Here is a 23041-nt window from a genome sequence, read left to right on the forward strand (position 1 = left end):
ATTACCTGAAAAAATTCTGCAGACATTTCCAAAAAAGGAGCCTCAAAATCTTCTTCATAGACGGATCGTCCTTCGAGACCTAAAATCATTAACATCTGGCAAGCATTTCTTATTGCGCCTCTGTCAAAAAAAGTTAAACCACTTGATAATCAAGTTGTATTAAAGATTGCAAAAAATGCAACAGAAGTAGCTAGAAAGACTTTAAGAACTTTTTTTCCACAGTAACCCAGCTCCCATAAGCAACTCATTTTTAACATAAGAATTTAGAAAATTTTAATTAGAAAGCGTATCTTGACTATACAGCCATTTATCTCAAGTTGTTCTCATACTGTTAGAACTTTAAAATTTGAAAGAAAATACACTTAAAATGTCTAAATATTTCTGTGTAGTTAAAAACACAGACAATGAAAAGATTTATCAGAAAGCAATAAGGAGAGAAGGAGGCTATACTGCTTGACATGGATACAACACACAGCTACCCCAAGGCATTTTTATATATATATATATATATATATATATATATATATATATATAAATAAATGCAAAGGCTTTGGGGCAACCAAATATATATATAAAAATATATATACATGCAAAGGCTTTGGGGCAACCCTGCCCAAGCACCAAAGCTGAAATAGAAAGAACTTTACGAGTCTTCCTCTAATAGCTGCTCTCAGTACAGACACACAGAGAAAGCAGTCTTCCATGCTTCAAAAAGCTCTAGCTGCAGTCACAAAAATGGTACTGCAACCATGTAAGGGGAGGCAATGTGACCTAACAGAAGGGGCACGAGAGTTCTTAGTCATCATACATTATGTTCAACACTTTTCTTCCAATGTGTTAAGAATGAAGGCTAGCCCAGAGCCTTTTAAAGAAAAAGACAAAGAGAACAAAAAATGTTATCACACAGCAAAAAAGGAATAAAATGCCAGCATAAAAAACACATGAAAACCAAAAAGGAAGACTAATGGCTGATTTGTTTTTTAAAAGTATATTAAATAAAAGCTCAGGATGGTCGGTCTCTTTTAACACTAGACGTGTGCTTTTAAATTAAAACCTAAGTAACTCTGTTAATTGTGAAAAGGTTTCTGAAGATTTTCATAATGTCCTGGACAATAACATTTTTATTTATTGTAATAAGATTATGATAGTATATCGGTTCTCAAGGTATAACCACTAAAAAACCAAACACTGAAATATAAAAAGATGATTATACCGATCTACAACTTCTCCTTTCCGCTCTCTCGCAATCATGTCCAAAAGCGTTTGTCGTAGATGATCCCTAATACACCCATAACGTACAACTTGATCTCGAAAAATAATTAATCCCAAATTGTAGACATTCTCCACATTATTTTGTTGTACATATACACGGTCCTGCGGTGAAAACAAAATCACAGAAACATGAGCACAACTCCTGCAAACATAAAAACAATCACTGTGAGCTACAATAATATACAGAGAACAACATTCTAGAAGCAGCCAATTTTTCAGGTGAGAAACACTTCAAACTAGTTTAAGCACCATGGAATTTTCTAGCACCTCCCAAACTATATAAAAGTTAGTCTTTACAGTTTACAACTGTATAATTTACAAACAACTGGCTATAAGTGGTCACCCATTTAACCTGAAGAAAAAGGTGGTGGGGGGGGAAGCACCCTACCCAGGGAAAGGCAGGTGAGCAGAAAGCAGGGAAAGGTAGACAGCAAGGTAGACACATCTTCCTTTCTCTCCAGAGCCATACCACGCCTGAACATGGTTCTTACTTTCTTAAATACTATACTTAAAGATCATATTCTCTGAAGTACAATTAAGAGCCGAATGAAATACAGATCCATGTAACTTAAGCTGACTGCTTACTGGTAAATATTAAGAGGCTCTAATGCCTATAATACAGCAGCACTAAGTATTACATAATTAAAACACCTAGTTACTGTCATTTCAAACAGATTACTTGTAGTCATCTTATTTTCAAATTCTTGCCAACTGGATTAGAAGTGTGTCTCACTTTACAGAGCACATATAATCCAGAATTCTTGGCTACACAAGTCCTATTTTATGCATTATATGAAAATCCACATTTACATCAAAATACACTGGAATAAAACTACTAAGTTTTTAATTCACAAAAGGATTAGTAACAGAATTCCTTTCCGTTCTTAACCAGGACCTATCTGGGCCTCGGTGGGTCTCTGAACTTCCAAAATTATAAAATTACTGTGTAGTTTGCTGGTGCAAAAGTACTTTGGAAACAAAGCCCATAGGTTTCACCAGATTCTTAAAGGCATTTATGATCCAAAACCAGTTAAGAACCACTGCACACTGTGATTCTGGAACTTTTATAAGGAACACTGTCATTACAAGCAACACCAGGCAAAGCTACCAGATGAACATAAACAGAAGCTCAGCTGTATCAGTGATGCAACTGAAATGGCACCGACCAACAACTGCTGACTAAATTCTCCAGGAGTAGCATTCCCTTCATGTGACGTCACTCCTGCAACCCTCCTCCATTCAGTTCCTCCAGGGCACACCCCTCATGGCTACAAGGAAAGCCGCTCTTCGATTAGTATCTTCACTGCTCACATTTCTACATTCTGTATCATCTTGGCACAAGCTCACATTTTCAAGATCGTGCATCAAATTCAGTAGGTTCAAAATTTTCACAGATGACTCCCTGGTAATTTTTTTTTTTTAAACAGGTTTTCACTTTTTTTCCTTTGTATAAAACTATGTGGTGTCCACGTCTGGAGCCTGGGTCCTCTGCATGGAGATTCCCGTGTGGGTCTTTACAAGATACAGGTGAGTTTCTGATAGGGAGACTTGGTGAACACAGTCTTTCCAGAGGTCAGGGGTGAAACAGCTGTAGGTCTTGGAAATTGCATCAAAAGTGGCCTCTGGCGAAGCTGCCCAGGGTGGCAGTGCAGTCCCTGGCTGAGGGGGAGCAGTCATCAGTAACAGCCATCATCAGTAGCTTCCTGAGCACAGGGGCTGAGACAATGCAGGTGCCACAGGGGGCAGGGACGAGGCACACCAGCACAGAGCCACAGCGGCCAGTCACCCTGCATGGGACAGTGTGGGGCTCATCGATTTTGTTCCCCAGCAGCCTTGCCACATGGGGACACTGGAAAGCTTGGTCCAGGGTGATGGACCCTGGACATCAGTGGCTATCTCATCGTAGCACTTAATACCCAGACCAACGTATCTACTATAATGTCTGATGGCAACAAATGCCTTGAACCTGGTCTGCTGGCCGGCACAGGTCTGCTTTTGCACGGGCATTACCTTCAAAACCTCATCCCTGAGGGATGCCCCCAGGAAAAAGTCAATAATCTCATATTCCTTGACGGGCAGGGAGAAAACAGATCTCCTCTCGGAACTTGATTTCCAGGTCATTGACCAGGCAGCTCAGCTTGGTGATGGGGATCCACTTCTTGTCTGGGCCTTGCCTCTGAAAGCTCCACGGCCTTGGACTCAGCCCTAGCCCCTCAACCACAGGCTGCCAAAGCTTGTGAGGAAGCTGTTGCGGCCTCCCATTCCAGGACCCATCCCTGCACCCTCCAGCAGCACTGGGGTCATCCTCCATTTGGTGTTTTCTCTCCAGTAAATTCTTAGGCTTCACACGTCCACCTCAAGATCTTAAATTCTGTGTCTTCCCTGACTGGGGTGGAGACAGACAGGACGCAGAGGAGAGAGAGATTGAGAGAGAGAGAATCTTTTTTTTTTTAAAGATTTTATTTATTTATTTGACAGAAATAGAGACAGCCAGCAAGAGAGGGAACACAGCAGGGGGAGTGGGAGAGGAAGAAGCAGGCTCATAGCAGAGGAGCCTGATGTGGGGCTCGATCCCAGAACGCCGGGATCACGCCCTGAGCCGAAGGCAGACGCTTAACTGCTGTGCCACCCAGGTGCCCTGAGAGAGAGAGAGAGAATCTTAAGCAGGGTCCCGCTGAGCGTGGGGCCCAATACAGCTGAATCTCATGACCCTGAGATCACTACCTGCCCAAACCAGGAGTCGATGCTCAACCAACTGAGCCACCCAGGAGCCTTACTTTTCAGCATGAAACAAGATGCATTCAATAAAATCTGGTATAAATCTAAAAATTTAAAAAGAACCACGAATCTTTTTTATTATAAAAATAATTATTCCACTGCATAAATTACTTATAAATTTGATGTTTAGTTTTGAATACTACCATATACAGTAGCACTCTCACCTTAAGTGATCAAAACCACTAACTGGCTGCTTAACTGAACACAGGTGGTAAAAGAGAGAAACAAATATACATATTTGCATCTTAAAAATTTTAAATTAAAACATATTACATGTTCATTGAGATATCAAGACTTTTGTCTCTGAACATGAATCCTGTGAGTGGAGTTCAGTGTTCTCTTTCTTACATACACTCTCACCTAATAAAGTAACTTTTCTACTTTGTTTCATTAAGAGGGAGCATGAGAACTAGAGACATTTATGAAGCAATCTGAATGTAAAAAAGTCCTTCCAGATTTTTACAATCTCTGCTCCATTCTTTTAAATTACCCACATCATTGTGTTTTTTTCTTTTTTTTAAAGATTTTATTTATTTATTTGACAGAGAGAGAGACAGCCAGCGAGAGAGGGAACACAAGCAGGGGAAGTGGGAGAGGAAGAAGCAGGCTCCTAGTGGAGAAGCCTGATGTGGGGCTTGATCCCAAGAACGCCGGGATCACGCCCTGAGCTGAAGGCAGACGCTTAACGACTGCGCCACCCAGGCGCCCCTAAATTACCCACACCTAATTCGAACCAAATTTAGTGATTTGCCTTTGTCAAGTCTTTCTAAAGCATTCAATCTAGTTTACCAAAGAACAAATTCTGTCATTTTTAACCCCATTTTATTGATTTACAGAATATCAAATTATGTATTAATAACAAGTACAACTGGCATAAACAGGCTTGAAAATAAATACAACTGACTCTGTAAATACAAAGCTCAATTAGTAAGAGCAAAACAGAGAAGAGATAGTGAAAGCAGTGAAACAGCAATGAAAGAATTCTGCATCAGGCTGTTTCACAGAATAGAAAATACTGGTAATTCTGGCAAGCAGTGTAAGTTCCAACTCTACTACATGCCTATGGGACTTGTAGGGTGTGTGGGGGTCAGATACCTATCATATATGACATACATATGACATTAGTAAGTTTAACCTCTTTCTTAAGAAACCAAATGTTCTTAATTAAGACAGATGTCAAAAGAATTAGGTCAGATTTTATTGTTTTTGGTGAAAGGGCACTAACTGTAAGAATTACAAACGAAGGCACATATAACGTAATCTTCAGAGTAAATTATGAATTTTACAGTGAAAATTTGTTAATGTTCTCCCTTTTTTGACTTTACTGAAGTATAATTTATATGCCATAAAATTCACTCATTTTAAGAGTATAGTTCAATAATTTATAGTACATTTCTACAGTTGTTCAACCATGGCCACAATCCAGTTCTAGAACTATTTCCATCACCCCAAAGAAATCCTTTCAGCCCGTTTGTAGTCAATCCCACTTCCAGCACCCCTGCTTTCTCTTTTTACAAATTTCCTTTTCAGGTCATTTAATATAATTGAATCATATGTAATCTTTCATGTCTGACTTTTCACCAAGCATAAAGTTGCTAAGGTTCATTAATGGTGTTAACATTTATCAGTATTTCATTCCTCTGTAGTGCCAAATAGTACTCCACCGTATGGATATGCCACAGTTAATTCATCAGCTGATGGATATTTGAGGCTGTGTCCAGTTTTTGTCTGCTATGAGTAATGTTGCTACTTACTATGAACATTTGGGTACAATCCTTTGGTGGACATATGCTTTTCTTTTTCTTGGGATAGATTTCTAGAAGTGGAAGTATTAGGTCATATGGAAATTGCTAAACTTTTCTAAAGTGGATGTATCCGTTACAGCCGATTTTTGAATGCAAAAATAGTAGATGTGGAGTTAAGAATTCTTCATATGAGCTCTGGCTGTACCACTAACTTGGCTGTATGACTTTAAGTAAGTCATTTATCCTCTCTGGTCCTGGGCAACCCAAAGGCATGGTAAAGATAATCTCTAAAACTCTAGTATGATTTCCTACGAAGCTTAACTCTCTGATCAAAAATTAACATATATGAAGGATCAAGATATACTTCACTATCACTTCTTCCCTTTCTATTTGTCACCAGTCTCCCTGGCCTGGGTTTCCCTCCTCCCAATCCTAAGCACAGTGACATGGGTGAATCTATAACCTTTTGGCCGGTAATTCTGTCTAGCTCAAGTCCTCTGGCAAAAACACAGGGAAAGGGTTGGTTGCAACTAATGAACTCTTTAGGTATATTCTGTATGGGGAGAAACAATGCTTTAGTAAAGGAAGCCAGGTATGATGGGAACACATGGTCAGAGTGTTTTGAGTAGGGCACAGAACACTCAAGTCCATGGAAAATGACTGGAGACAAAAGAAATGTTGTAGTATAAGATGTTGTAGTATAAGACCTAAACCTTTGTCTTTAATGAGACTCTCTCAAGGTGAATATAATGAATGTAATTAAATGACATATAATATTAAGAAAACCTGTTATCCCTGAAATTTGATTATAGATAAGAGAGCGCTAATAAACGGATAAGAGAAAACCCACAAAATCTGCGGCTATTTAAACTAGTAATACTAGTTACTTATATTAAACGTTATATATGTATAATTACCATCAAGCAAAGTAAAACATATATATACATATACTCAAGTGTTTATATGTACATATGTTAAACAGAAATGCATGCACACATTCACAATAAACTTGTGATCTGCATGATATATATTAAAATATTTGCTAAATAAACATGCTGAATCTTCTGTTTCCTGCTTAATGGCACTATCAGAAGGAATTCAGCCTGGGGGTACACAATAGCATTTTCCTAATAGATTCCAAAGGAATCTCTTTGTTAAAAAATAAGTAGCTGGGGTTGCCTGGGTGGCTCAGTTGGTGAACATGTGACTTTTGATCTTGGGGTTACAGGTTTGAGCCCCAGGTTGAGGGTACAGATTACTTAAAAAATCAAATCAAATCTTAAAAAAATAAGTGGCTGAATTTATGTAATGCAATATTAACGTAGTTCTAATTATTTAAATCACTGTAAGACTTTTATTTTGTATATGTTTCTACATGAATATTTAATTTAAAAAGATCTAAAATCCCACCTCTAGCTAGCCTCTAATTAGCTGAAAGAATACAACCTCAAAGTAAGGACAAGATGAAATCATCCCAAAAGAGAGAAAAAATATTAAAGAATAACCTAAAAGCAATCTTTTAATCTCAGGCTTTTTGACCAAAATATATAGTTTGTATGAGCCCAACATTGGTCATTTATCTATTGAAGAAAGCAAAGCAGAGACAGAAAATTGATGGAGGCTTCTATTTGCCTTTTTAAGCCAAAATACGGCATTTTAAATATAAAATGTTCTAAAAAAACACGTTTGAAAGCTTAATGTCTGAGTCAAACATCAGAGTTACTAAAGGGATAGGAGTTTCATCGCTAGAGATAAACTATATATTCAATCTCTATTTACGGTTCTCTCTCAGGGGTTGCTATTCCTAGGCCAAGCAAACCTGTAACAAGCAAGCCTCTTCAAGAGCTAGATGAACCCAGGGGTGAGGAGGAGTAACTAATGATGGGACCATCTCGTTGGCCCTGTTTTCACAAACCTGGGGAAAAGCCAGACTGCTTTTGCATCTGACTTCAACTGCAACCCAACACCCTACCTCTCACAATGCTATCCCACTTATTTCCACCTCTAGTCTTGAAAGAATACTTCTGAAAGGCTAACTTCCCTGCCAAGAACAACTATAAAAGCTGGTAAGATATTATAAAGTACCACCTGCTTAAAGGCATCAACCACGGGAGGCAGGTCTCTAGGAACTGAGGTAGACAGAGACTGAAGTCTTTCTTCCTCTGCCACAAAAAAAGGAGACCTCAAACAACTGATCTCCACATAAATCTCCTTTAGCAAATGCCTACTGGTGACCTAGGGCTCTTCACATTACCAGTCGACAAGAGGACATCAGCCTACGAGGTGCTAATTACTACTCCCACCATCTTGGGAAATATCTGCCTTTCCCCCTTAACTGATGGCTTTACCAAGATGCTAAATATTTTAACTATGAGATCAAACTCAGCATGCAAGGGTATTCTTAGAGGTATCAAGACATGCTATGCGGACATACAGAACTTACAAAAGCTAAGCCTGTGCAAAGTCAAGGAGTGACTTTGTGAGTGAGTTAAAGAGCTTCATTACTCAGAAATGGTATTAAAACAATCAAAATAAAACAAAAACACGATCATGAAGTTCAAAAAATAACATTAACTCTTACTACTTATTTTACTTGCAAGAAATAGTTCAGCGAATTTTTTAACCAACAGGGGTTTGTTTATTTTTTAAAAAGAGGATAGGAGAGATGAAGAATGCAAACGGCGTAAAAATTTTTACAAATAGTAAATATCTGTCCCACTCATAAACTAGAGATAAACCCTGAAAAGTTTAGCTCATTTAAAAAAAAAAAAAAAAAAAAAACGAAACGAAAACCAAAGCAAATAACCCTGTAACAAGCAGCTACCGTCTACATGTTTGAACCTGCTTTCCCAAGCTTAATCACTAGACAATCTTCTATCAGCAAGTAATAAATATGAGTATTTTCAAACAGGTTCACTTTCAAGCCATGAAATAAATACAAGTTAAGAAAGCTTAACACTATAAGGACAGAAATAGAAAATTTTAAAAAACCCAAAACCTGGGAAAAGTAACAAAGAGTTTCTAGTGCAGAGTTATAGTTTAAAAAAAAAAAAAAAAAAAAAAGTCTAATTAGAGCAAAGTTTAAAGAACTGTCCCAGTATTTTCCACAATGCCAGTGCCTGACTACACTGTGGAAAGGGCACCAGTAAGAGATGAAATAGTAAACTGCTCAGAGTAACATTTCTGAATTTAACAATGTTATTGGGTAAAGTACATGGAAAAGCATAGAATACAGCTGGCTTGAAAACTTAGATCCATGACTAAAGCTCAAAGTCATAGTTTCCACCACTGTAAAATGGGTCCAAAATCTCTCAGGGCTGTCAAAGTTTTTAAAACAATGTAGTTGTAAGAAATTCTACTTAAAAATAAATTTCATTTATTTTAAGAATTGTATCCTAGGATATCTGACAAATCAAAACCTTGGTCGTGTTTCTCTAAAGCTGCGTAAACTGCACCACATCCTAAAATAAAAGCACTGTTCCCTACTCCAAAATTCAAGAACTAACGGTAGGGGAAAAAAACCCACCAACACTAGAAAACAGTCCCTATTAGAACCATAAGAGTAATCAAGTAACAGAAATCAAGATCTTGGGTCGCCTGGGTGGCTCAGTCAGTTAAGTGTATCTGCCTTCGGCTCAGGTCATGATCCCAGGGTCCTGGAATCGAGCTCTGCATCAGGCTCCCTGCTCAGCAGGGAGTCTGCTTCTCCCTCTCCTGGCCCCCTTCCATCGCTCTTGCTCTCTCTTGCTATCTCTCTCTCGCAAATAAATAAAATTTTTAAAAAAATCAAGGTCTTGGAACAATGAGATTGTAAGACTTTAGAAAGGAAGACCTGTATTAAAGAAGCAATAGAATTCAGTGGGGAAGAGCTCAAACTTAAGAACCAGATAGGTTACTTCAATCCTATCTCTGTCATTTACTAGGTGTGACTTTAACACCTGTGTCTGTTTCCTCATCTTCATAGTAATACCTACCTTAAAATGCTATTCCACTTACTTCCGCTTCTAATACTCTTGAAAGAATAGCTTTTACAAGACCAACGCCTCCGGCAAAAACAACTATAAAAGCTGGATGGAAATAAAAAGCTACCACACCTCTTCACACCCATCAAAATAGCTACTATCAGAAAACAAAACAAAAACAGAAAATAACAAGTGCTGGCAAGGATATGAAGAAATTGGAACTCTTGAGCATTGCTGGTGGAAATGCAAAATGGTGTCATTGCTATGGAAAACAGCATGGTGGTTATTCAAAAATTAAAAATGGAACTGCCATATGATCCAGCCAATTCCACTATCTGGGTATATATTCAAAATAATTGAAAACCGGGTCTTAATGAAACATTTGTACATCCATGTTCATAGCAGCATCATTCAAAATAGCCAAAAGGTGGAAACAACCCAAGTGTTCACTAATAGATGAATGGATAAGCAAAATGAGGTATACACATACAACAGAACATTATTCAGCCTTAAAAATGAAGGGAATTCTGACACATGCTACAACATGGATGAACCCTGAGTCACAAAAGGACAAATACTCTGTAATTCCATTTGTATGAGGTATCTAGAGTGATCAAGTTCACATAAATAGAAAATACAATGATGGTGATCACGGGCTCAGGGGAGAGGGGAATGGGAAGTCACACTTTAATGGGTACAAAGTTTTAGTTTTACAAGATGAAAAGTGCTGGAAGTGGATGGAGGTAATGGTTGCACAACAGTATGAATGTACTTATCACCATGTGTACACTTAAAATTGGTTAAGATATTAAATTGCATGTTAAGTGCATTTTACAACAATTTAAGCAAATAAACACCAACTGTTTAAAAGCATCAAAGAGCAACAAAGGCAACCTGGACTTGTGGGGCCAAGATTCTGGAGAAAAGACAAGTACACTGAAAAGAGACAACATTCACTCTCACTCGTTCCCTTGGGTCATGTTTTATTTGGAGGACTGGAAATGAGAGGGTAAGCAGAAAGTCACAGATAGCTGGCTATCAAGCAGCTAGGACTTACGAAGCCAAAGTCTGAAAAGAAAGCAACACAAAGAAGAACCATAACTTCTGCAAGCAATTTTCGAGATGTTTACTGACACACCACCTAAGCATGGGCAAGACACCAAACACCGAAGACAAAGCAGCACTGGAAGACTAAAGAGCTGAACAGAGACTGCTGATAGACTTACAGTGGTGAGGAGACAAAAGATGGAATTCAAGGCACAGTAACATGGAAACCAAACTGGTAAACACCTCAGGCTTCTAGACCCCAGATGGCTATTGCCTGTGAGTAAAGATATGCCCCAGAAATAAAGGCAAACTCAAAACAGACCAACCTTAACCGAGCCTAAAAGTCAACTTCAACTAGATCATGGTGATTTGCCCATATTGTGCTTGCCTGCCAGAAGAAAATAACATTTCCTTTGGAGGAAGATACCACCCAGGGTCTCCCCAATTTTTCACATACAATGTTGACAAAATTTGCAGGTTTGTCCCCCACACCAAAACAAACACCCAGGACCAAATACCTAAAAGCCAAGGGGAAAAAAACTCCAGGAAGTCAAAGTATTCTAAGACTCCTACCTAGGAAGTGGTTTAAAATATACACATATGTAAGGTAAACTGTAAGTCAAGGATCTATGTTGCAATCTCTAAAGTAACCACTAAAATAATAATAAAAGAATATGTAAATATAAGTAACAGCTAACAGGGAAGGGGAATGGATAATAAAAAATACTCCGTTCATGTAAAAAAGGCAATGAAGTTGGGAAAAAAAAAAATCAATTAAAAAAACAGGTGAGACAAACAGAAAATAAAATCTAGTATGATGGCAAACTTAAACCCAAATGTATTAATAATTATATTAAACATAAATAAGCCATATGCTTCAATTTAAAAGCAAAGATTATCAGATGGGGTTAAAAAGCCTATTACTGTATGGTGCTTATAAATGATAAGAGGATAAAAAGATGGAAAGGAAAGGATGGGTAGAAATTTGCCAAACACTAACCAAAAGAAAACTCATATAGTAATACTACACAAAGTAGACTTGAAGGCAAAAAGTATAGGAAATAAAGAAGGATATTTCATAAAAATACAAGAGTGAACAACAGGAAAATCAAATAGCCCTAAATGTATATTCATTTTATGACAAAACCTCAAAATATATCAACTAAAAGAAGAAAAAGACAAATCCATCATCAAATCTGAAGAATTTAGCATTTCTCAGGAGCTGACAGAACAAGCAGACAAAAATATTCAGTAAAGATGTGGATGGTTTGAATATGGTTAACAAATTTGACTAGATATGTATACAATACTTTAACAACTGCAGACTGAAAAACTGTAATTAACTGAAATTTAAAGCTCCTCTTCAGAGACACCATTAAGAGAGACAAAAGGCAAGCATAGAATGGAAGACAATATCTCTTAAACTATATAAAATATATCTACAGGGGCACCTGGGTGGCTCAGTCGGTTAAGCGTCTGACTCTTGATCTCAGCTCAGGTCTTGATCTTGGATCGTGAGTTTAAGCCCTGCATTGGGCTCTACTTAAAAACAGACCAAAAAATCATGTATCTACAAAGAACTTTTACCCAGGATACATAAAAATCTCCCACAAATTAGTGAAAAACAAACAAAAATCCTAGAAAACCCACATTTTAAAAAATGGACAGAAAAGACTTTTCCACTTTTATTTACATTACGTATCAACAAAAATGCCAAAAAAAAATTAGAAGATGACTTTTAAATTACTATAGGGCTAGAGTACTATCAAGTGGATAGAATAACCACTAAAGCATCTAATATTTTTGGTGATTTTCTAAATATTCCAGTAATGATGGTGTTAGGTAACTTCTGATGACAATTAGGAAACTAAAGTCTTGCCAAGTCACTCTTTAAGGAGGATTTTAGTATCAGATTCAAATAAAATAATAAGAAAAGAAACCAAAATACTATTCTAATATGCTTCAATAGCTTACAGGTGGACCATGGAAAAAGTCACTGTTCTTCCACTTGGGGAACCAAGATTATCTGCCCGAACAGATGTCTACATCATAAAAGTGCCCAATGACAGAAATTGGAAAAAGAAATCACAGTTGTTTAGAGCAATGCTTGATACATAATACACTCATTGTATACTTGCTGAATGAATGAATTTATCCTCATAAGCACAAAGGTGAATGAATGAATGTTAGCTCAACTATGGGGTAAATTATCATGAATTCTGGGGGCACCTGGGTGGCCCAGTTGGTTAGGCATCCGACTCTTGGTTTTGGCTCAGGTCATGATCTCAGGGTCCTGGGATCGAGCCCCGAGCTGGGCTCTGCACTTGGTGCAGAGTCAGCTAGAGATTATCTCCCTCTCCCTCTGCTCCTCCCCCTGCGTGTCCATGCACGCTCTTTCTCTAAAATAAATAAATAAAATCTTTTTAAAAATTATCATAAATTCTGTTAAGCAGAGTCAATATACATAATTCTTCTGCACTGAGGTGGTACAGGCAAAATGGTGAAGACCATGGGCTTTGAATTCAAAAAAGACTTGAATTAACTACTCCAGTAATACAGTAACTGTGTGATCTTGTTAGGTTAGCTAATCTCTGTAACTTCCATTTCTTCATTTGTGAAATGGAGAGTTACAATGCTCATCTGGAAGGTCAGGTATTTAAAACATTTAGCACAGGGATATAGCCATGTAATAAACAGTTTCTGTTGTTACGTATTCAGAAAAGTATTTTTACTTTTTAAAAGAGATTTAAAAAATTCTATTAATAAAAAAATAAAAATTTTTGTTTTCCCAAACTACTGCTTAAAAATAACAGCAATAAAAATATATTGTAAGGATTAAATGAAATATACTTAAATATGCTTAAAACAGTGCCAGGCACACACTAAGGGCTTTGAAAGTGTTATGCATATTATAAGGGATAGTATTGGGTAGACTCCTAGCCAACCGAGGCTCTGTCAACCCATTTTAAGAGTTCTTAAGCGGTTATCAACTTAATACTAATCTAGCCTCACCTTTTGTTTTTCCTTCATTACAAACAAGTAACAGTTCACTTTCAGTTTTAAAACGAGTTCAGAGTCGAAAGAACTTGAAAATTTAAAATGATCTAACCAACACATCCCCAATCAGATCCCATAGACAGGCCTCTGGAAACCCATAAACCACGTGAAATTACATATAAAAGTATACGTTGTGTGATATGTAGATGCATAGATATCTACTTTTAGTAGAGGGTCCATGAATTTTGACCATTCTTCCAAGAGTCTAAAAACCCCAAGAAGATAAAAATGAGAGCTCTTATCCAGTAAATCTATTTTCCTTATAAATAAAGAAATAAGAGTTTTACCTAGAGAAACTAACTTAAGCAAATTAATGACAACGTAGGAACTAAAGCCAAGTGTCTCTTGATTCATCATTAAATATTTTTTCTCCACTACTCCCAATTTCCGACAGGAAACACACACACACAGGAAATCTGTACACATAAGAAATTTGTACACATACATACAATATGGGACAGTCCCCTTTATGAACAAAAGTTTCATTTCCTTTACTACCTCAAGAAATATGTGCTCTATTTCTGACTACACCACAGGGCCTACCTTCATGCTGAATAAACACTTACCTCCCTAAAGTCAACCTGGATTGCTACATCACCATGCGCACACACAGAAACAGTTCATAGGGTATGGTAATCAAGGGGTTTATGGGTCTATCAATTTGTTAGAAACAGTAACTGAGATGGAAGGCAAGGAAGAAATCCTAATTATCAAGCACAACACTCTTGACCTTTAGAGTATTTCTGATGATGCCCTGGTTGGTTGTTTTTTTTTTTTGTTAACATAAAGGTCTAGTACCTGGCTTGGGATCTAACCACAAAAAGATGCCAAGGTATTTATATCGTCAGTCACAAATGCAAAAACTACAGCACAGATGGGGAAAGCGTGTCTTTCCAGAGTCAGGAAAAATATTGAACAGGTGTGAAGCTTAATAATCTCAAAGCCACTGGATCCTATTTTCCATGATTTTGTATTTAAGATGTCATTTTAAAAGCAGAGAAGGTGCCAAAAAGACTCTTAAGCAACCTATCTGTGCTCTTCCAAAAATAAAGCTATTTTCAAACTTCTCTAAATGTGTAATCTAGAATGCTGTAAAGAAGAAATGTTTTTTGAACTTAAAGCCTCAAAACCTACAGGAGAAAACATGGACATGAATTTCATCATCTCCATGTTCTCATCCTATCATCTGACTTCCCAAAACACACAAATCCTTGGTAGCTTCAGCGAACAGCTTACTTATTTCTCTCAACCCTGCTTCCTGCCACCTATTACCATTGGTAACTCCAAAACACTGACAAGACTGACCAATCCGACACACATTGTTTACAGGTGCCTAAATATTCACCCCCATCTTTATCAGGATTCCCTTCACCCACATATTGATACGGGCAAACCCTGAACCTCATCACTAGAAGACACCAAATATCTCTGGCACTAGAGATCTTCTTTTTCCTCCTACCTTTCCTACTTTGTTACACTGAAAGGAACCTGCTCCTCACTCTCACTGGGTCTCCAGGTCTACTGATCCCTAATACCTAATACCTCCATTTCCTGGGATCTTATGATTCAGATGCCTACTTATTAAAGAGCACAGACCCACAATCGACCATTTCAATAACGCTACTACCTTAGAATTCTCCCCCAAGCCCAATAAGGCTAATTCTCTCTGAACATTTTGTCTAAGACTGCCAAATACACCTGGAAAAAGTACAAACTCTGCCGATCATCTCTACTATATAAACTTTGTGCCAACTCACCTAAATTATCCCCTCACAACTACAGATGATCCATTTATTTACAGAGAACTGACCCCAGTACAGGGGATACTCCAAACTTTTTCCTTGCGTTAGAGTCCTATTATTGCTGAATACATAACCACAAATTTAGCAGCTTACCACTTTTTCACAGCTCCAGAGTTCAGAAGACTAAAATCAGTTTCCCTGGACTAAAGTCAAACTGTCAGCAGGGCTGATTCCTTTTAGAGGAGCTGAGGGGGGGAGCCCACTTCTTTGCCTTTTTCAGCTTCTAGTGGCTACCTGTATTCCTTAGCTGCAGCCCCTCCTTCATCTTCAAAGCCTATCACTCCAATCTCTGCGTCCGTCATCACATCACCTCCATCTCCTACCGACCCTCCTTCTGTAATGACCCCGTGATTCCACTGGGCCCACTGGGATAACCTAGGACGATCTCCTCATCTCAAAATCCTTAACCTAATCATACCTGCAAAGCTCCTTCTGCCCTATAAGGTAACAATCCCTAAGTTCCAGATAGAACTTATGGGCATGTCTGGGGGATCATTATTCAGCCTATCACATTCTTTAACCCCTCACATACTTCAGTCACCCTAAACCAATGGTTCTACTTTACAAAGGAGACCAAGAGCATCAAAAGTTCCTCAGCTTCTCTCCTCTTCACAAAGTTGTTGCTACATTCTGCTTGGCCTCTTTACTCATCCTTAATGACTTTCCAAGTAAATAGCTCAAAAAGCAGCAGTGACCCTCCCCCCTTCCTGGGTTAACTCTCACCCTGTGCCTATGAATTGACAGCCTCCAACCTTTAAGGAAAACCTCACGACAGCTCTATTTGTGAAAATGACTGGAAATATGGACAAACTCAAGTAAAAACATGAAAATAAAGTCGCCGTAGTTTTACGCAGAAAATTTCTCTACTAACCTTCCAGTAACCCTATACATCACAATAGAAAATGTTTTTCTATTTCCTTTGCCATTAATTCTAATTGCTCAAAAGTAGCCTATAGAATACCACCCATAAACTTAATTTCCCTTCATATTACATTCATTTTTATAGTTTAAAAAGAAAAATTAATTGAATAGTAACATGTATTTATGAATTATACTGACAATTAAAGCTATTATAGAACCAGGACAAATTTTCTTGTAAAATGCTCAAATCTTTCCCCAATCATTAATCTTTTAAACAATTAAAATTGAAAACGAAACTTTTACTAAGTAGCCCCAAACCAATCTTAGAAGTTCAACATCCAAGTTTCAAACATTAGGAAGGGGTGGAGTGGCAGAAACTAGAGGTGATATGTTCCATCTAGAGACATGTACACCTTTCTTTTTGAAACACTGCACATGCCACACAACAAAATTATGTGGAACAAAGTGTGACCAGTGTCTGCCTCCATGTAACCAATGATTCCATTTTCATTTTCAAGGGTCAGTGTGTCCCATAGTATCTACACATCGAGGCTGATGCAGGACATTTTATATACATATACCTCCTTGTTAAGAATAAAATTCAGCTGAGTAGGTGGTGGTAGGTGGGTAGACAGTGAAGCATCTTCTCTCCTCCCGCTCTGAGCCTGAGATCTAAAATTCCAAGTTACAACCTGTATTCATCGTCAGAAGATACCTGTCTAGGATCCATGACAGTACAACCAGTACGCTTCAGATATATGCCCTATCTAGCAGGTTATGTCACCTGAGAAGTCTGGAACGAGGGTAAAACTCCAAAGAAAATGTAGATGTCAACAGGAAAAAGTCTTTAGATTTTTGGCAGTTAAAAGCATTTATATTTCTTGACCAAAGTATTGGTTACATAAATACATATGTTTGTCAAAATAATTTTCTAACTCCAGTCCTGAACAATTCAATGTATAAAATTTTACCTTAATTTTAAAATTTTACCCTAATTTTAAAAAGCACTTATTTAATTAAGCCCAGAATATTACACATAAAAAGGCAAAATAAAGACAATGAAGACTATGAAAATGAAAAGAATTCTATCTCGTGGAACGTGAAGATATCTTATCAACAACACTTTAATTTCTCTTCAAATCCTCCATAGCATATATTTTTTAAAGATTTTATTACTTGAGAGAGAGAGAGAGCAAGAGCAGGGGGAGGCACAGAGAGACAAGCAGACTCCCTGCTGAGCGCAGAGACCTATGCGGATGGATCCTAGGATCCTGAGATCACGAGCTGAGCAAAATCAAGAGTAGGACGCTTAACTGACTGAGCCACCCAGAAACTCCAACAATTGCATATTTTTTTTTAAAGATTATTTATTTGAGAAAGAGAGTGCACGTGTGGGCCCAAGGGAGCACAAGGCAGGAGGGGCAGAGGGAAAAGCAGACTCCCCACTGAGCAGGGAGCCCGTGGGGCTCCATCCCAGGACACTAAGATCATGACATGAGCCGAAGGCAGACAAACAGCAGCATATTTTTAAAAAGCATTTTGCAAAAGTGTAATCTATAATCATTAAAAAGATTCTGTGTACATTTATTTATTCAAGTTACACATGAGTGCCTAGTTTGTGCAAGGAGCCGTGCTAGGTGTTGAGAACACAGTGGTGACAAGACACTGGCCCCGCCTCATAAAGTTCAGTCTAATGGGGAAACGAGGCCCTAAACAGTTGTTAATAATGATTGTGATAAATGCTACAGAGGAAGAGCACTGGATACAATGAGAGGAATTGCAGCCTGTAGGCAGTACACAGTGCAGGTCAGGGAAAGCTTACCAGAAATTTGAGCTAAGACTTAAAGGATAAGTAGGAGCAAATCACATAAAGAGAGCAAACATTCTAGAAACATTTCCACACAGAAGACATGCATGAAGATTTCAAGATGAACAATAAGAATTTCAGCAGGGCAGTAACTTGATCATGTGGTTTCAGATGATAACTCTAGGAGCAATATGGAAAAGAGAAGAGCAAGGAGCACAGTGATTGTTATAAGACTAGTCACTGAGTACTCCAAGAGAGAAATGAAGGTGCTTTCTTACTGGTAGTTACGAAAATGGAAAAACTGCAGATTCTAGAAGTATATGATGTAGGGAGAAGAGGAGAAAAAACTGATGAGAGTAATTCCCAGGTCTCTGGCATGAACAAATGGAATGATATCGATTATACGGTCATTTGGAAATGCAAGTTTGGAGGAACTCTCAGACAACAAAGGTAGCCATCAACTTGCCAAATGAACATAACAAATCTGAATCTCAAAAAAATAAGGCTGGAGATGCGATCTGGGAATCATCTACACAGAGGCACTAACTGAAGCTACGGTAGTAAGTGAGGTGAACCAGGATGAGGAAGTCCAGGTTACTAAGCCTTAAGAATGCCTCTATTTAAAGGGCAGAGAAGGAGGAGAGGCTGAGAAGGAAGAGTCGGAAAGGTAGGAGGTGTACCGAGGGAGTGCTAGGTCACTGAAACTGAGGACCCAGCATGTGAGAAGAAAAGAGTAGTCAACTGTGCCCAATGCTGCAGGAAAAAAATCGAGGAGCATGAGGATTCGCAGTGATCTCTGCCTTCGGAGATGTGCAGACATGGTGATCCTCCTAAGAGCAAGACTGAACAGCATAACTGAGGAAGAAGCTAACCTGGAACATATTCACAGCGAATGAAAGATGAGAAAAGGGAGGTAGCCAACAGTCGACATTTCTGATGAGACATTTGCCTGTGAATGGCAATGAGACACCCTGGGAGGCAGCGCAGAGGTCCAAGAGAAAATTCAGTGGAATTTTATTTTGAGGATGTGAGTGGCCTGAACGTGTTCCATGCTGATGAGTAAGACTCAGTAAAAAGGTAGAACGTGAAAATACTTCAGGTTTTTGACAAGGGAGAAAGGGATGTGACCCAGCTTAGCACAGGAGGAAAAACCGGCCTTTAACATGAGGGGAGACAATGCCTCCCGTCAAACAGGAGGGAAAAGGAAAAACACAAAAGGGAGAAAATACAGACAAAAATGTAGAAACAGTGGTAAGCAACGAACATAGGTCCCACCTGATGCTTGCTCTTTTCTCTGAGAAGTGGAAGGCAAGATCATTTAAGAGTGAGGAGGCCAGCAGGAGAGCTGGAGGTTTGAAGAGAAACTAGTAAAGGGAAAATGAGACCACAGGACAGTGTGAAGGGTCAACTGGAGGCTTGTGACAAAGGAGAAACAGCAGCACAGACCTACCCTGTGTGGAGTTTCCTCCAGCAGAGGCTCAGGAAAGGTAAGCTGCTGGGTTTATCCAGGGCTGTGGTACTACCAAGACGGGTTTGATGAAAGGATGAAGGGACAAGAAACCTTAATCCTAGGGAATTTTTACCGAGCACACTACTATGATTCAGGTGCTATTAGGTGCTATACATGAATGGCACCTTCGAGCCTCGTGGCTATCCTACCCAGGTAGCCAATATTATTTTCATTTTATAAATGAGGAAGCTGAGGAATAAACGAATTAGTTTCTTGACTATGGTCACATTAACAGTCAGGATTCAAGGTTTGACATTTCATTTGGGAACCCTCTCCCCCACCCCCGCCCCCAAAAAGGGAACTGAAATAAAACAGAAATTTTTAAAACAACATTATGTAAGAGTGTGGTTTTAATTTTTAAATACTTCTTTTATCAACAGAGTAATAGACCATGAAATTACAAGTGGTTTTCTTAGTGTTTGTTAGCGTTAAAATTTAAAGACTCATCAAATCTAGAACTTAATGAGAACAGTATAAGTTAACTTATTTCACATTTACAACCCAGACACTATATGTTTTCACATGCTATCTCATTTACCTCAAAATGTCAGCACAGGATGAATCTATATCCTGAAGAGGAAAATGAGGATCAGAAAGGCTAAATACTGTTAAACTTTTTATCAACCCCTGAAAAATGAAGTAGCCTCTCCCTGACCCCCTTGCCACTAAGCCCTATAAAACCAGGGGTAATAGGCCTGACTGCATTCTCTAAGCAGAACAAAAAACTCCACAGCTGTTTGCTCTCACTGGAAATTCTTTCCAACCATTGCTTTATTCTATCAAGTGAAAGAAAACTAGGACATGCTCTCACCACTAGAGCTAAAATCAAACTAAAGAAACTGAAAATAAATATTTGAAAAGCAGAGAGTGAAACCTTAGAAGAAAATCATGTCCAATTCCCAAATATAAACACTGAAGCAACAAGAAAAGTTATCAGTATTAATTTTGCACTGACACAGTAATTAAGCTTGATGAATCTAGCTCCATTCTATAATCACACAAAGGTAAGAAAAAACTTGATAGGTTAATCTCCTTGAAAGTTATTAAACAGCTTAGCTCATGTTAATGTTTTCCAAACTGCCTTGCTGAATAAGATATTTTCCTGGACGGACAAAAACAGAAAACAGTAATAATAGGTAAGAAATGGAATATGTATCTGAATAACATTATATACAGCAAAGATTCACTATTTAGACAGCAGCTGTTAAGAGTGTAAATATTACAAGCATTATTTGTATAAAATGATACCCCCATCACTGAAGATATAAGGGCATTAGATTTTAGTTAAGAGAATATTAAGCTTTCATCTCTCATGCTGTCATTCAATCACTGTTACTCAAAAAGAGATGTTAAGTAAGGTTTTTCGACCTGTTCCATTTTGAAGTACAAGTGCTGTATACTGAGAAAAAAATAGACCTTTCTCTTTCAGTCTTCCTTTCTAATCATTAAAAATAAGAACAATTAAAATTCTACTTCATATAAGCTAAAAGGCTGGTCCCTGCAAAGGAAATATTGTTTTATTAAAAAAAAAAAAAAAAAAAACCACCTTCCACACTGACCTATACCATCCAACTAAATATGATAGAAAGAATAAAGACATTGTGTTTTGAAATGCCTAACTTCTTAAAGGGAAAACAAAAAAGCTCTACTTACCATATACATTAGTATGTCTCTAATCATCACCATAGCTGTTTGATGATCATTCCAAGCTTGATTTAGCGTTTGAAGAAAGTTGTTATTCAATGAATTTAGTACATCTTCTCGCACCTATTAACAGAAGAGTTCATTAAGGTTTGTTTACACACACAAACACACACACACATGCACTCTCATATGTACACATGCACATATCTGTTCAATAAAATAATGATGTGGAATCTTCAATTTTACATCAAAGAAATAGGTTATAGGCCAGTAGAAATATTTTAAGCTACAATATATCCTAAATACAGGTAACTAACAAATGTGTTGTATAGTCCAGACCCATCTCCTGATCTCCAGAATCATAATGCAACCTCCTGGGCATTTCTCAACCCTCCAACAAACTAACATCACAGTCAAAATAAAATCCTAAATACTTATAAGGAACTACAGAGCCCCACAGAACTGGCCCCAAGCTATGGCTCCAACTAAATTTCCTACTACATCTCCCCTTCCCCATCTTTGTAGAACGGCTGAAAATGTCAACTTTAGAGTCAAACTACCGGGCTCAACTCCAGCTCCCTGACTAGCTGTGTCACCCTGGGTAAATTATTTCGTCTCTGTGCCTAAGTTTCCTTACATGTGAAACTGTATCCATTTCATAGAACTGTCGTAAGGGCTAAATGAATACTAGTGACATACTTAGAACAGTGTCTGGCACTCAGTCAACACTTACTGAGCATAAACTGTTAACTCAGTACACTTCAGCTACAGCGGAGCTGCACACAGCAACTGTGTTCTACCCTTTCTTCTGCACGTTCCACACAGCTTACACCCTCACTTTTTTCTGCCCAAGTTTCACTTCCACAGAGAGGTCTTTCCTAACCACTCTATTTCAAACAACAACTTCTATCTCCACTCTTTACTGTTTCTCACAGTACTTATCACTGCCTACTGTTTTACATACTTATCCATTTACTGTTCCTCTCACTAAAATGCAAGATTCACAACAGCAGGGATTTTGTCTTTTCCCTGTGTGCTTCCCACACCCAGAACAGCGCCTGGCATCTAGAAGACCCTTTACTTCATTCATCGTACCCTCCAACACCATGACCCATCACCACCATCGTAAGCTTTTTCAGGATATCTATCTTTGCACATCAAGTTGCCTTGAGTCTGAAATGCCTTCCTAATGCAATCCTGCTAAGACTACTCAGACTTCAAGAATTCCTTTCCATAGTCTACAAGCATACTGCCACCTTCCCCAATAAGAGGTTCCTGACTACTACTACTTCCTGCTATGCTATCTGTCCAATGGTAAGACTACTGACTAGAAAACAGAATTCAGACTCTGGTTCTAGCTTTATGATGAAGAAGCAGTTTGTCCTCTAAGTTCTTCTAACACTTTGGGACTATACTGCCAACCTCTCTAATTATTCCAACCCACCCAATCCTCCATGGTCTAGCTCAGCTTGTAACTCCAGCCTAACCAGACATGTTCTAGCTCCAAACACCTGCAGGAATGATTAGACATTTTTAGGTTGGGGAGAATCTGAAGT

The 23041-nt window shown here is 38.2% G+C and overlaps 1 protein-coding gene across 2 annotated transcripts in view; it reads right to left on the reverse strand.

The window, feature by feature from the left end:
• CUL3 (cullin 3) overlaps positions 1–23041 on the reverse strand; it is a 95748-nt gene that overhangs the window by 33230 nt on the left and 39477 nt on the right. For both annotated transcript variants that reach the window (XM_026491820.4, XM_057305110.1), the window contains 3 exons: positions 21495–21608; positions 1214–1374; positions 6–120 (listed from right to left, as the gene is read on the reverse strand). In XM_026491820.4, coding sequence (XP_026347605.1) covers positions 6–120; positions 1214–1374; positions 21495–21608 — 390 coding nt within the window. The remainder of the gene's footprint in view (positions 1–5; positions 121–1213; positions 1375–21494; positions 21609–23041) is intronic.

This window comes from Ursus arctos, unplaced genomic scaffold (genome assembly GCF_023065955.2).
Source record: "Ursus arctos isolate Adak ecotype North America unplaced genomic scaffold, UrsArc2.0 scaffold_1, whole genome shotgun sequence".
In the NCBI taxonomy this organism is placed as follows: Eukaryota; Metazoa; Chordata; class Mammalia; order Carnivora; family Ursidae; genus Ursus; species Ursus arctos.